The sequence below is a fragment of the Clarias gariepinus genome, chromosome 6 (assembly GCF_024256425.1).
Source record: "Clarias gariepinus isolate MV-2021 ecotype Netherlands chromosome 6, CGAR_prim_01v2, whole genome shotgun sequence".
NCBI classification, from domain to species: Eukaryota; Metazoa; Chordata; class Actinopteri; order Siluriformes; family Clariidae; genus Clarias; species Clarias gariepinus.
Genome location: NC_071105.1, coordinates 2,240,517 through 2,257,042, shown reverse-complemented (window position 1 = coordinate 2,257,042; position 16,526 = coordinate 2,240,517). Strand labels below are relative to the sequence as shown.

The 16,526-nt window shown below is 42.3% G+C and overlaps 1 protein-coding gene across 2 annotated transcripts in view; it reads left to right on the top strand.

The window, feature by feature from the left end:
* atp10a (ATPase phospholipid transporting 10A) overlaps nt 1-10,852 on the top strand; it is a 51,584-nt gene extending 40,732 nt beyond the window's left edge. For both annotated transcript variants that reach the window (XM_053498020.1, XM_053498019.1), the window contains exons 18-21: nt 4,500-4,580; nt 4,682-4,786; nt 7,445-7,632; nt 8,722-10,852. In XM_053498020.1, coding sequence (XP_053353995.1) covers nt 4,500-4,580; nt 4,682-4,786; nt 7,445-7,632; nt 8,722-9,253 — 906 coding nt within the window. In that variant the 3' untranslated portion in view covers nt 9,254-10,852. The remainder of the gene's footprint in view (nt 1-4,499; nt 4,581-4,681; nt 4,787-7,444; nt 7,633-8,721) is intronic.
* The last annotated feature ends 5,674 nt before the right edge of the window (nt 10,853-16,526 follow it).

The following is a 16,526-nucleotide window of genomic DNA, read 5'->3' as shown; positions in this document are numbered from 1 at the left end:
ATAGCGCTTTTAACAATCGTCACTGTGGCAAAGCAGCTTTACACAATGTAATGTAAATGTGTGTGAATCAGAATGATCAGATCGTCCCTGATGATCGAGCCGACAGTGCTGAGGGAAAAACTCCCTGAGATGGTAATAGGAAGAAACCTTGAGAGGAACCAGACTCAACAGGGAACCCATCCTCATCTGGGTGATAACGGATAGCAGGGATTGATCTGCACTCATACTGTGTGTTAGGAGGCTGTAGGTTCAGTATAACTGGAGATGTGGAGAAGTTCATCTGGAGTCCAGTTCATTATTGGAGACTCAGGTAGACTGTAGGAAACTCCAGTCCTGAACTACTGAGTGACTGCAGTTACGAGTCCTCAGAGAACAGCTCATGGTAAAGTGGAACCGTCCCCAGCATCATGTGTGGTATAAGCGGAATATTTGCGAAGATGGTTTAGAATTGTAACAAAACATTTTGACATTACCTTCAAGTTGGGATATTTAAAGAATCGCATGCGGATTAAATCGGCAACTAGTTATCATGATAATATCATATCGGATGGACCCTGGTGATTCCCATTAATAGAAAAGATTCTCACTTGCTTCATCTGAGACATGTGACGGCAGATGTTCAAAACTGCCGCTCACATTTCCCGCCCTCCTGAGACACTGTACAGGGTAAACGGTATAGAAGATGGATGGATGGATGAATGAAGAGTCATTGAGGGTAAAGGGTCTTGCTCAGGATCTCAGGAGCTCGCCAACAGTGGCGACTTGGTGGTGCTGGGGCTGGAACCTGTGACCTGCTGAGTAGTAGTCCAACATCTTGACCACTGAGCTATCCCTCCTCCAGGCATTGAAATGTGTAACACTTGGAGGAAAGTGTTGTTGAGTATGTGTGAGCTCACAGCCGCCAAAATGATTGGCTAGTGCTGCGATGGTTGCTGTCAGAGCGTGGGTATGCCATCCGTCTCCCTGCGGTCAATCTGCTTGCAAGACTCCCAGCTATGAATGGACGTTTCATCTCCCGCCAATAAACTCAGAGTCTTTAAAAAAAAAAAAAAAAAAAAAGAACCTTGTGGTGTCGCGAATAGTGCTTTCAGAGCCGCGGGTTGCGCATCACTGTTCAGTCCCACTCAGCTAGTTTAGCGTCAGACCCAAACACTCGATCTCAGTTGTTGACGTGATGGAAAAAGCTTCCAGACGCTGCTGTAGACCTTGTGTTCTTCATCTTCTTTTTGTTATTATTATCATTAATCTGAAATGTAATGTGAAAGGTTACCAAGTGGCAGGGTTGGTGTTAGCTGAGCGCCGGGCCGTTAGTCATCAGCAGGCTGTAGCTCCGTCACTGCAGATAAATCGCAGTTTGCCTTTTCAGCAGATGAATCTTCAGCATGTGGAAACAGGAGGAGCTGTTTTTTCAGAAGTCGGTTTGGTTTTGCGCCGGAACGTGTTTGCTGTAATGAATTGGGGCTCGAGGCTAAAGCAGCAGCAGCTGGGCAGCGCGGCGTCTCCACACGAGTCCTGAGGGAGCGAACGACGCCAAGGCGCTCTGGAGCGCGTCCCGGAGCTCAGCTGTGGAAAAGTGGCTGCTGAACGTTAAAGTAATAATAAAATCAAATAAAAGGCAGCATGATGAGCGGAAAAGCCGCGGCTCCGCTCTGTGTGTTCGGATTAACGAATCCCTCAAGAATCCAGAATTTCCACGGCTTTCTCTTTCCCCTCTCTGTTTTTGTTTGTCTTTAATCGGCCTTAAATATTCATTAGACGAGACACTGAAGAGACGGATCTTGATGCAGACACTGATGATAAAATATTATATATTAATACCACTTGAATATGAACAACAAATCAAACTGCTTCATTATTAGTAACCTGACATCAATCTTTAGTTTTTTATTTTTAATAATTCTTTATTTATTTATTTAAATGCATTTATTTACATTTTCTTTCTCTTACTTTTTTTTTTACGGTTTTTCTATTATGTAAAATATTAAGTCAGTCTTGCTTCTTTCTTTCTATATACATCATTTAAATCATATTCTCAGACTGCAGTGTGTGTGTGTGTGTGTGTGTGTGTGTGTGTGTGTGTGTGTGTGATTTATTATTTTTAACGGATGTGGCACAGTGTTTCCCCCACTCTGTTATCCTTTATTTATTTATTTATTTATTTATTGGGACCTGAGTCCCCATTGACGTCGTTCCCCTGCAGTGGATTTCAGTAAGCGCTGTACGCTAAGGGAGCCGAGATTCTGGAGATCATTAGCAGCTCCTCCCTGTGCTCTCCTACTCAGCCTTCAACACACACCTGAACGAAGGTGGTGGTACCCTGGATCTGCTAAAGAAAGTATCACATGATGAAATGACTTAAAACTGAGAAAAGAAGTAATAAGAAGAATAAGAAGTCAGAGAAATAAGGAGCTGCTTGGAGAAGGTCTTCTAGCCTTGACCTGTAGCGTGCTTGTGCATAAAGCTTGTTTTGGTCTCGAACATCTCTCTCCTTCACCGCTCTGGTCCATGTTCAGTGTGGTTCACCTGCAGAGTGATGACTTTTTGCCATTTAAACACACTGACTGCAAGAGTGAAGACAGCAGTGATGCTAATTACAGGACGAACTCTAGTTTAACATTTCATTATGGGCGAATTATTTTCACAATCGCCACCACTAACGCCACGCAGTAACCAAACCATCACCAACACTGTGATGTCATAGTGGCATAAATACCACAACCACCGCTTGTAACCTCACTGCGTGCCTGCCACCTGCAAACTCGCAGCTCCTTAAAGTCACAACCATCTTATAACATCACCACCACCAGCACCGCTCCATAACATCACCACCAGCACCGCTCCATAACATCACCACCAGCACCACCGCTCCATAACATCACCACCACCACCGCTCCATAACATCACCACCACCAGCACCGCTCCATAACATCACCACCACCAGCACCGCTCCATAACATCACCACCACCAGCACCGCTCCATAACATCACCACCACCAGCACCGCTCCATAACATCACCACCACCAGCACCGCTCCATAACATCACCACCACCAGCACCGCTCCATAACATCACCACCACCAGCACCGCTCCATAACATCACCACCAGCACCGCTCCATAACATCACCACCACCACCACCGCTCCATAACATCACCACCACCACCACCGCTCCATAACATCACCACCACCACCACCGCTCCATAACATCACCACCACCACCACCGCTCCATAACATCACCACCACCAGCACCGCTCCATAACATCACCACCACCAGCACCGCTCCATAACATCACCACCACCAGCACCGCTCCATAACATCACCACCACCACCACCGCTCCATAACATCACCACCACCACCACCGCTCCATAACATCACCACCACCACCACCGCTCCATAACATCACCACCACCACCACCGCTCCATAACATCACCACCACCACCGCTCCATAACATCACCACCACCACCGCTCCATAACATCACCACCACCACCGCTCCATAACATCACCACCACCACCGCTCCATAACATCACCACCAATGCTCTGTAAACCCACCACCACCGCTCCATAAGACCGCCACCAATGCTCTGTAAACCCACCACCACCGCTCCATAACATCACTACCACCACCGCTCCATAACATCACTACCACCACCGCTCCATAAGACCGCCACTAATGCTCTGTAAACCCACCACCACCACCGCTCCATAAGACCGCCACCAATGCTCTGTAACCCCACCACCACCACCGCTCCATAAGACCACCGCCACTGCTCTGTAACCCCACCACCACCACCGCTCCATAAGACCACCGCCAATGCTCTGTAACCCCACCGCCACCAATGCTCTGTAACCCCACCACCACCACCGCTCCATAACATCACCACCACCACCGCTCCATAACATCACCACCAATGCTCTGTAACCCCACCACCACCACCGCTCCATAAGACCACCGCCACTGCTCTGTAACCCCACCACCACCACCGCTCCATAAGACCACCACCAATGCTCTGTAACCCCACCGCCGCCAATGCTCTGTAAACCCACCACCACCGCTCCATAACATCACCACCACCACCGCTCCATAAGACCGCCGCCAATGCTCTGTAACCCCACCACCACCACTGCTCCATAAAGCCAGCACCACCATCACATCTGAAACACTATGGCCATCACAGCTGCTCTGTAACACCACCACCATGTCATATCACTACACTAGAACATCACACCATCATCGCCACCACCACCGTGCCATAACACCGCCACCACACTGCAACACCATAAACCCACAACACCACACCAACATCTCCATAGTGTTCTGACTCTTCAGGTCGTGTGTTTGTACCCTAGCTGTGTTACTTCTTTCTTTATTACGTCATTAATTAGCTTTTTTTTTTCTTTCGTTTCTTAATTTATTTCTAAATGTATTTCATTAATTACATTCTTTTTTGATGTTTTCTGACCTGTTTGTGTTGTTGTTGTTGTTGTTTTTTCAGGAATATAAGCCGTACATGTTCTGGATGAATATGATCGATGCCTTCTACCAAAGTCTCATCTGTTTTTTCATCCCTTACTTTGTGAGTTCATGTGTGTTTTACACATTAGTGTGTTCTCTTTAATAAACAGTCATTTTAAGACATGATGATGTCGTTGTCTGACGTTCCCCGGCCCTGTGCAGGCGTACTCCGACTCGGATGTGGATCTGTTCACCTGGGGCACGCCCATCACCACGCTCGCCCTATTCACCATCCTGCTGCAGCTCGGCATCGAAACCAAGACCTGGGTAAGACACCACACACACACACACACACACACACACACACACACAGCCTGCAGCCTGAGACGCTGGAGAACAGGGTTCCACCGGTTTTAGCACGCAGTTCTCCTGCTCTCAGCACAGGGGGCGCTCTTTAGAAAACCACAGAGTTCTTCCTCTTCACTTCACCTGGTGTTTCTTCACCCTGATAATGTTTAACTCCTTACAACACTCTACTCTTTATTACTTTCTGTCTTTAATTTTCTTCCTCTTTCCTTTCTAAATTTCTCACTTTTCTTATACTTTCTTCTTCTCCAGTTTCCCTTCTGTCTCTTCACACGTCTAGGTGTCTCTCTGCCTCTCCCTGAGGGCTTTTCAGTGTCCCAGTAAAGCAGATCTCTCACCTTCTCAAGAACGTAGGTGGATTAACAACTTCACTCTTAACTGGGTGTGTGTGTGTGTGTGTGTGTGTGTGTGTGTGTGTGAGATACTGTTTGTAGTGAACAAGGATCCATATTTCAAATCCAGGGAATAGGGTGTAGGGGAACAGAGCATAGACAGTAGGGTGTAGGGAATAGGGCATAGACTGTAGGGAGGAGGGTGTGGGGGAACAGAGCATAAACAGTAGGGCGTAGGGAATAGGGCATAGGCAGTATGAAGTAGGGAGTAGGGGAATAGAGCATAGATAGTAGGGTGAAGAGAATAGGGTGCAGGCGAATAAAGCATAGACAGTAGGGTTTAGGGAATAGGGCATAGACAGGAGGGAATATGGTGTAGGGGAATAGAGCATAAACTGTAGGGTGTAGGGAATAGAGTGTAGGGACTTGGGAATAGAGCATAGAGTGTAGGTCATAGGAAATAGGGCATTGAGAGTAGGTAGTAGGAAATATGGTGTAGGGGAATAGGGCATAGACAGTAGGGAGTAGGGGAATAGACCATGCACAGTAGGAAGTAGGGCGTAGGGGATAATGTTTAGAGAATAGGGTGTAGAGAATAGGGTATAGGGAATAGGGCGTAGGGAATATCTTCAGGCTGCACAATTAACCAGATTAAAAAGTTTCCGAGTGGACCCGTGCAGTTACACTTACACAAGTCTACAGTTTATTATACAGTACTGTATATACACACACACACACACACACACACACACACACACACAGTCAGGAGTTTATGTAGATTTTGTCAATAATTTCATTGAATTTTTAAAAATAGTTTAAAGTTTTAAACAGTAATTAGGAATCATGGTGTTAATGATCATCTGTGCTGTTATTTGCTGATCGTCGAGATGAAGACGTTTAAATAGAACATGAAGTGTTTAATAATTACACTTAATACAAAATAATAATAATACAAAATTTATATTAATACTAAACCTTACTGATTTGTATTAAATTCAATTGTTCAGCTCCGGAATTAGTGTGTAGGGTGGAGTGTGTGTAGGGTGGAGTGTGTGTAGGGTGGAGTGTGTGTAGGGTGGAGTGTGTGTAGGGTGGAGTGTGTGTAGGGTGGAGTGTGTAGGGTGCAGTGCATGAAGAACAGAGTGTACAGCTGGGTGAGGGATAGTGCACAGGGTGCAGTGTGTAGGGTGCAGTGTGTAGGGTTGCGTGCATGAAGAACAGAGTGTACAGCTGGGTGAGGGATAGTGCACAGGGTTAGTGTGTAGGGTGCAGTGTGTAGGGTTGCGTGCATGAAGAACAGAGTGTACAGCTGGGTGAGGGATAGTGCACAGGGTTAGTGTGTAGGGTGCAGTGTGTAGGGTTGAGTGCATGAAGAACAGAGTGTACAGCTGGGTGAGGGATAGTGCACAGGGTTAGTGTGTAGGGTGCAGTGTGTAGGGTTGAGTGCATGAAGAACAGAGTGTACAGCTGGGTGAGGGATAGTGCACAGGGTTAGTGTGTAGGGTTAGTACGGAGGGACTAGGTGTAGTGTGTAGTAGAGATGAGGGATGAATCGTGGTTCTGTGGTGTGGCAGGTCGTTGTGTTTCTGCTCCTCTGTGATCCCGAACCGTTCACACACACACACACACACACACACACACACACACACACACACACACACACACACACACACACCGACGGGCGGCGCAGTGAGACGGGCGCAACGCAAACACGTGAGGTTACAGCGGCGGCGTTACAGAACGTGAAATATTATTTAAATGAGATGTTTGTAAAATTGTACAAATCAGACCTGCTAAGTCTCATCTCTAGTGTCCAGGCTGGAGTGTGTGTGTGAGTGTGTGTGTGTGTGTGTGTGTGTGTGTGAGAGAGAGAGAAACATGTTCAGTAGATTTATACACACAGCTCAGCTGATTGGATTGAATCGGGACATACACGACACACTGATGGGTCTCACACACACACACACACACACACACACACACACACTCCTGATGCAGTAAACGTTCTTGCGTTCTTGCGTCTGAGGTTCGAGCTGTAGGCTGCTGGTGTGTGGGTGAGGCTGACAGGTGTTAAAAATCAATACGCACACACACACACACACACACACACACACACACACACACTTTTTCATTCTTTCTTTTTGTCTTTAAATTTTCTTTCTCTTTGGTTCCTTTTTCGGTTACATGTGAGCATCCTGTGTGTGTGTGTGTGTGTGTGTGTGCGGTTGTAATTTCCACACTCCAACTGAAACTCCTTTACGATGAGTAACCGCGTGTTTCCCCCCAGACGTGGATGAACTGGGTGTCGATAGCGTTCAGCGCGCTGCTCTTCTTCACCGTGGCTCTGTGCTACAACGCCTCCTGCCCCACCTGCTCCTCCCCCTCCAACCCCTACTGGACCATGCAGAGACTTCTGGGAGATCCTCTCTTCTACCTGCTGTGTGTCGTCACACCCATCACTGCTCTTCTGCCCAGGTACGCCGTCCTTAACCCCGCCCCTCAACACTCCTCCACCAATCAGCCACTCGTAGCTCCGCCCCATCGGAGCTGATTGACAGCTTGCTGATTTGGGGTTCATAAATCTCCACATGTTTATGATGATGATTGAGGGAGAATCCCTTTCTGCCGGGTTTAACAGGTGGGCGGAGCTTATTGGTTCCCTCCCACCTGTAAGAGCTCTGTGTATTTTGGGAAATGTTTACTGGTGCACAGTAGCACGCAACAGCGCCACCATCAGGTGGATCAGGGTCGTCTCTGATAACGATGGGAAAAAAAAGTTTCTGTTTTGTGAAAATCGGACAAAATTTTATCATTAGCACTAACGCTAAGGGGGTGGGGCTAAATTTATTCTGAATAAGGCCGGGAAATTTCTTTTATTTACATTTTTAAGAATTTTTTTTTCCCCTCATCATTTATTCATTTTAAGTTTTTATATCCTTTTGTATCTAATCTGTTTTTACTTAAACGGAAATTATATAATTCAGTCTTTGGAATTTTCTTTATTATTCTCACTTAATTTGGTTTGAATTACTCTGTTTTATTCTTTTTTCTTTAATAATATTTATACAGCTTTAGTTATTATTTGATTATTATTATTATTATTATTATTATGAGATTTATTTTTTTATGTTAAAATTTATTCGAAGTTTAATAATACATAGTTTTCTCTCTTTTTTATTTTCCTTTTTCTTCCTCTTTCGTTTTCTCTTTTTCCTTTTTTTGCATTTCCAAATTTTTTTTATTGACAATTTTTCTTTTCCTTTTTTTTTACTCTTAGTAAAAAATACTAACATATTAAAATATTCTATTAATATAGAAATATTAGTTTCCTCTCTTTTTTTCATTATTCTTTTATTTATTAGTTTATTCTCCGTCACATCAGAATTTTGCAAAGTCCAGGTTTCATCACAAAACACAAATTTAGAATAAAAAATTTCCGCTTTAAGCTTTGAGAATGATGTCATTCAATCATGTGATGATGTCACTTCCTGCGAGAGTAATGTGATGACATCACCCAGCCTCGGTTTGACCTGACGTTCTCCTGGTGCTGTGTTTGTGTTCCAGATATTTCTACCGGGCGTGTCAGGGCTCCCTGTTCCCCAGCCCGGTGCAGGTGGGCCGTCAGATGGACAGATTCCCCCCGGAGCTGCGCAGACGTCTGCTGCACCAGAGCCAGGCCAAGCTCTTCCCGTTCTGCAGACCTTTCCTCAAACCCACCACGCTCACACACCCGCACCCCGCCCACGCCAAGCACAAGCCCAAGCCCGCCGACCCCGGACTGACCAGGAGCATGGAGATGAAGGACACGTCTCGGAGCTCCAGGAACCCGGAGACCCACGTGGCGCAGAACTCCGAGAGCTCTCCACACGGGCGGAGCGAGAGCAGCACACTACCGTACCCCAAAGATTCGCACCCTCACCCCGAGCCCGGCGTGCTCACCTCTACGCCGCTGCTCCCTCACACAGACGGCGTGCAGCTCACGGCGCCACCTAGCGGCGGTCCTCCGGGCGTCACGTATAAAAAGTGTCCGGAGGTCTCGGAGAACCTGACGCCCCGGCGCCCTCGCGAACGTTCAGAGCCGCCTTCGGGCTCGTGATGTCCCGAGGTCCACATTTTGCACGTTTTTGGAAATGTTTTTAATTCTATTTTTCAGAATTATTTTATGAAGCTATAGATGGGTACTGTTCTATACATTATATATTTTAGATGTGTACAGTTTTTCAGAATAAAGTGTTGTTTTTTTGGAGATTAGAGACGAATATATATCTAAACTGGATGATCTTAACCGTATGGTTTTACAAGGAAAAGAGAAACTAAACATTCCCAGCACATTTCCTTCAGAGACGTCAGTTTCTTTTAAGCGCATAGCTGGTCTGGACCTGGAGCTTTAACACACACACACACACACACACACACACACACACACACACACACACGATAGGACAGTGTTAACTCTTTCACACAAATTTGATGGGGGCGGTGGTGGTGGGGGTTAACCTCACTTTTTTTCTTTCGGATCAAAGATTTATACCAAAGACGCATCTCATGAATATCCATATTTATGCTGCTTACTTTTTGTATATAAAATAAAAAAATATTCCCCAGATTTATAGACACACTTTTGGGGAAAAGTTAAGCTGATGAGGATATTTTATGCCGTTTATTTGTAACGCAACTTTCATAGTTAAATTATTAATAACCCGACCGGAGACGTGTTTCTTTTATGCAACGTGCACATTTATTCGTCGTGTCATGTCGTGTTATCGTCGTGTTATTGTTTTTCAGTGTTAAGTCGTCATACTTGGATACGTAAAGCACTAAGCGTGATGCTTCAGGTCACTGGCTGTGGCACCGCCAGGTTTCACACTTGACAGGTTCCTCCTGATTTAATCCTGACTTAATCCCCTGATTTAATCCCTGCAGCAGGAAATAATTTGACAATTTTAAATTAGGTGCTAATAAGTTCTAATGGCACCACCTACGAGTCCTGCATTCATAATGCATTATAACCGTGTCATATAGCCTCCATAATATAGCATGAATCTTATAGGAACAATGCGTGGCACCATGAATTGTTCGGTGCGTCGTACAGCGATTGTAATGCTTCATAACATCTGGGAAAAACCTGCTGTAAAGCTTGAGCTCTTAAATAGGATTATGTTTTCCTTGTAATAATAATAAGCAGTATTTATTTTGCACCACTCAAACTACAAACTAAAGCTACATGGGTAGTCCTTTATAAAGTGTTGTATAGCCTTTATAACACTTTATAATACAAAATCCCTTTAAATCTATTCAAACTCAAAGAGTATCATGCGTAATAACACATTATTATATCTGGAGATTGTATTATAATGCATTATGGTGGTATAAAAAAGTATTATGGATGTGACTAAATTGGTCATATTTTAGATATTATTATTATTATTATTATTATTTTATATGATCTGTGCTTTATCATGCGTTGTTTTGCTTAAAGACGATATCAGAGTTTGTGTTGTTATGCCTGATAACAGATGCTATAATGCGTCATGTCACCTGACATAAGAAAAGAACTTTCCAAAGCACCGAGCATCTGTTGATCAGATTCATAAGGGTTCATAACGCATCATCCTGACGTTGTCATAACGCCTTACAGCATGAGCAGATATGGTGTTGTGTTACGTGGCATTATGAAGTTGTTTCTTTAGGAATTATTTATCCCATCTGCCATGATGAAGTGTCTTTAAGTGTCATGTGTGTATTTAAAGCTATGACAGGCTTATGTCAGGCTTCATAGCATAACCTCTAGAAACAATATAGGAACTTGTGCACTATATCATGAGCAGATATTAGAAGGCATCACGTAAGCGAAGATTATAAAGTCGTTTCCTAATGATGAAGTATTGTGTATGTATGCATAACTGTAACAGGGAAACACCGGGTATTATAACACGTCAGTTATTATTATTATGCATTATAATGCATTACGAATGCAAACTTCATAGGAAATGTTGCTTTTGTCCTGTGTACGATTTTTTTTTTATTTTTTTTTTTTACTTATTTTTTGTGTGTTTGTTTTTCGTACACATCACATGGAGGTGTGTTTTGTTTGTTTGTCTGATTTCGGAGCTGTAGAGTTTTATTAATACAGGATTTCAGGGAAGTCTACGGTCAATCTCAGAGTTTATACAAGAAGAAAAGAGTCGCAATCTCAAAGTAAGTGCGTAGGTTTAGTAAATGTACAGCTGGTATATACTGTAGGTAGCACTTTAATTTACAGTGTTGTCGTTTAGTATTCAATAAATAATTATGTCTTAATTACAAGTAATGTCTAGAAATAATGAGGTTTGTGTTAAAGTCAACGGCGCTTTAGTTACAGTGTTTAAATGAGCGAACTTGTCCTAATTAAGGTTCATTAAGAGTAACGTTTTGCACAAGCTGGGAATGTAATCATGTAATGCGTGATAAATTTGAAAAACATTTATTATACTAAGATCCAAATTTTTAACAAGTTGTTATTAATAAACACGTTCTTTGAGAGGGTTTGGAAAATATCACAAGCACTTCTTTGCAGTAACTTTAGTATATTTGCTCGCATTAGTTACTGTGTACGTGTGTGATGTTAAACAAAAACAGGTTTATCAGTTGTTACTTACTACATTTTCATTAAATCCGATGATGAAGCCTTTAAACGTCCGTTAGTTAAATTGCGCATGAGAAATCACTTGTAATTATTACACATGCTTATTAAACACTGAGTATTTACAGTACTGTAGAATAAAGTGCTACCTTTCTTTTGTGCCATCCCCTCCCACACACACACACACACACACACACACACACACACACACACACAAAGTGTAGTTTCGTTTGGGGGAAACGGACCACAATCTCAGCGTGGATTTGCACTGCGTTTGAATATCCGAGTGAAGATCTGACGTCCGCACTAGTCTCTTGTTCTAAGGTCTCATTAAGTGCCTTCGGGTGTCTGCGCACTCGGGTTCGGGAAACTTAAACAGAAATGGGTTTGGTTTTGTTAAAACGCTATTTTATACACAACAGAATATCTGAAGCCTTTGGAAATCGACCGTGTGTGTGTGTGTGTGTGTCCTGAAGAGGCCCATGGTGTTACAATAATACACACAGGAGTGGCTTCATATTTGACTGTTTTTTTTTTGTTTTTTTTGGGCCAAATGCCTTTACACTGGAGACGACACTATTTTTAGAGAACAATGCCTCGCTGCAGATGTTATATACAGTTTATAAGACTGTTCGACAGTTAGTTTAACCAAAGTTTAATAAAGAATACATGTTTGTAAAAATCACTTTTTAAAGCAGATTTGTATTTTGTTTTTCCTGTTTTTTTCTCGTCTTTGGTTGAGAATGAAAACGACATTTTCTTGTGCCGTATTTCGGCCGTCTTTCATCATCTGAAATCCCATGCTGGAATACATTTCACTAAAATTCCAGATGCAACTTTAATGTTCATTGTTTATTCACTTTAATGAATCATTTAAAAGCTACTATTGTAACGTGTTGGTTTCTTTAATTAAACATTACTTCTTGTGCATTTCCCTGGGCGGTTCCTGAGAAGTTTTGACCTCATGTCAACTCCAAAACTAGTTTTTGTTCTTTGGTTCTGTTGATTTATTATTATTTTTTACATTAGTTAAAAATAAAACTGAAGAATGAGAATAACATGCACAGGAACAGACTTTTAAATCAAATAAAAACATGAAATACACATTTCATTCATGTGTGCTTTAAATTTCCTAATTAGTTTCTAAATAAATAAAGTTCTGCCCACATTTAGTTTATTCTGAGGAACGTTTATCTTTAACAGAGAATATAAATTACTCCAGACTAAGCACTAACATCATTTTTATTATAAAACTTTGATTTTGTATCCAGGGTCTACATCAACATCCCCAAATAAATTTAGGATGGATAGATGGACACTTGAGCTTTGTGACCAAGAGGGAATAAATTTGACTTAATCTTTAAAAATTGAGATTTTACTCAGATTTAAAGCTCCGAAACATCTGAGCATTGAGACCATGAAAACTCGAGTCAGAATTAAAGCTGATCTATTTTAGACCTGAGGCTTGAATCCCATTTTGTCATCACTGATGGCTCTGAGACCTCACACTTCACTTTGTCCCGCAGAGACTTGTGACTCAACCTTGTAGTGTCCTTGTAAGTAAAAAAAAGGTAAGGTGTGATTTGGACCTCAGTCTTGATGAATCTTTTCTGGCTTGAACATCTCAGTGTTGAGACCTGACTCAGACATGAAACTTGGCAAGTATCACTTGACTCTAAAAGCTAATGTTTCCATCAACATCTGCTCAGCCTGATTGAGGACAGAGGCTTGACGTCTCCATTTTTGAGGCTCGTGCGCTGGTTGTTTGAATCGATTGAACTGGTTGCGTGCGACAGCAGGGCTGAAAGTCTTTACCTTTCTCTTTCATTGCTTCACCTTGCTCAACTCTTCCATTCCTCTTAAAATTTAAAAGGTTGAAACTCATTCTGTGAAAGGGACCTCGATCCGAGGTGCTGGCGGCTTCCTCAGGCCCGAGGCTGGAAGACGAATGGTTTCTGGTCTGATTTGCCGTGGTTGGTCTTGGCCTCTCCGGGACCTTTTTTCGGGGAGGCAGAGCAGCGGGTTGTTATTAATGAGCCTCTTTTAATGCGCAGCAGGAGGGAGGATTGAAGCGTCTGTGCTGATGTGGGCGTTTCTCGTCCTACCGCCCCTGCCATCCGTACATTACTGACCGCCACAGCTTCGCGATTTCCGAAATATCCTTCATCTTGACGTGGAGATAATGATCAGCCTGGGCTGCCGGTTGGCCTGGTGCTCTCGCTCTCTCTCTCTCTCTCTCTCTCTCTCTCTCTCTCTATCACTCTCGCCCGAGTGCTCGGGTCCTCTGTGGCTGTTCACCTCCATCACTCTGCTGCCTTGATTGCAATCATGGGATTTATTTTCCCTTAAAGTTTAAGACAAAAAAAACATTATATCCATTTTATCAGACCACGAGGACGTGAGGACGAAAGTGCAGGGTGAAAAGGTTTGTAATAAACACGTTATCAACAAAGCAAACAAAGGTAATCAAAGCTCACAGTATCAGATAACAGGAGCTGTAGGTCCGGCGATCTGCAGTGGGAAAATTCTTCCTCTCGTTCTGTTGATTTTAGGCTTATATTCTTTTCTTTACATCCATCTTTTACCAAAATAACAAATATCGGCAAATTACAAGTTTGTCTTCCATGCAACGACCTAATGTCTCCGAATGAGTGGACAAATTTATCAGATTGAGTGAAAATTTTCAAATTTAATTTGTCGCACACACAAAAGAATTTAATGAAATTGAAATGAAATCCTGTAAGAGAAATAAAAGCCTTCAGCGTGCCGACTGTAACCGCGCGCCATCACACCACCCAGTCGTAAGGTTTCATTAACACGAGCAGAGAATGAAATCCGGCGCCTGCATGGCAACAGTAACCAAGTGGGGGCGGAGCAATGGGATGGAGCATATAAAGACGTCCTATAGCTTTATATTTGTTCTATAAAGGCCGTCCCGCTGTCGGCCTGCGCTCTGTAAACGTCTCTCACATTGCAGGTCAGGTTGAAGCTCAGAGTAAAGCGCCGCTCAATAGCGAACACGAACAGCTTTATGAGCTCGAGTCAGGATCGCTCCAATTTCCCAAGTGGCCTTGTAGAGAGAGAGAGAGAGAGAGAGAAAGGCTCTTCAGCATGGTCTCTCACACACACACTCGAACACACACACACTGACGTTCTCTCTTCATCTCATTCTAGAGTCTGTTTTGACTTCCAGAGCTGCACAACAACAGAGTCGCTGAATTTTTTCATCACACTTCAGACTTTAATCCACCTTTTCTACTCACACTGTATTCTCTCCCTCTCTCTTTATTAATTCATAAATGCTTTTCTTTTTTTCTTTCGTTTTTCCTTTTCTTGCTTCCTTTAATTACTTCTATTTTCCGCGTTTTTTCCATCCATCTGTCTTTCTTTCTTTCTTTTTGTTTTTTATTTCAATTTCTTTGTCATTTTTTAACTGAATGTTTTATTTTATAGTTTTAAGCACATCCCTCTTTTTTCAATTAACAATTCTTATTTTCTTTTTTTTTTTAGTTTCTTTCTTTCTTTTTGTTTTTTATTTCAATTTCTTTGTCATTTTTTAACTGAATGTTTTATTTTATAGTTTTAAGCACATCCCTCTTTTTTCAATTAACAATTCTTATTTTCTTTTTTTTTTTTTAGTTTCTTGCTTTCTCTTTCCTAATCATGTACAGATCCGTTCAGGCTATACACAATAAGGACACAATAAATAAGAAGAATCTTTATAAACATGGCGAGTGTTACCGGTCCTGTTTCAGCCTTGCACATCTATCTATCTGTAAAAAATCTTTTTCCTTCTTTTTTTTTATTGTTTTGTGCAGCCTGTACTTTTAGTATGCTAATTAGGCCCAGCCTCCCTTCCATGGCACTGAGATCACATGACCTCATTATAAGTTTCTTCTAAACCTCCCTCATGGTGGACACGGAGCCGACTCACAAAAAAAGACGTACGTTTTAATGGAATCTGCCAGGGAGAAATTTTTACTTGTTTGTGTTTCTGACATCTTGTTTGTTTTGGCACCTTGTCACAAGACCACTGTATTTGCATACTCATTAATATTTATCAGCCGAAGATGGCTGGACCAGACTTCAATTATTTTAGTGTTTATACAACACGTTGTATTTGCTAAAGTGAAAGTTTTTTTTTTTCTCATTTAAACAAACATTTTTACAATTTTAAGAAGTGTGTATGGTTTTTATTTAATAATTTTATTTACTTTGTTTCTTTCTTTAAATGTGAGTGAAATTTCTTGCTTTCTTAATTTTTTCTTCTTTCCTTTTTATTGTCTTTGGTTATTTTTTCATGTAATTGAAGCCATTTACAAACTCGGCATGTTCGTTTGTATCACAGTATTTAAACACCAAATAATAAAATAAGTAAATAAAATCAAAACAGCTAATATTCCTAAAAGGTTACGGTCTCTCTGCAGTCTCGGACTCGGCCTGTCCTCTAGTCTGAGAGCAGATCAGAAGAAAACGAGAGTAAAGTTGAGTTAAAGTTTTGTTCTTGTCCTTCTTTGACTTTTCGTCTCATTCGCTCCTGATGGTTTCCATCGTGTGTTTAATCCAAACTCCATCTGTTTAGGGTGTGATTTATTATTATTATTATTATTATTATTTTATAAAGAACGGACAGACTGTAAACTGTCATGTACGTCATCAGTAACGTATGTTGAAGCAGCTGCACGCGCTGATGTAAAGTGTCAGGCTCGCAGCTCCCCCGGCCCTGATGGTTTATTGATGCACTCCG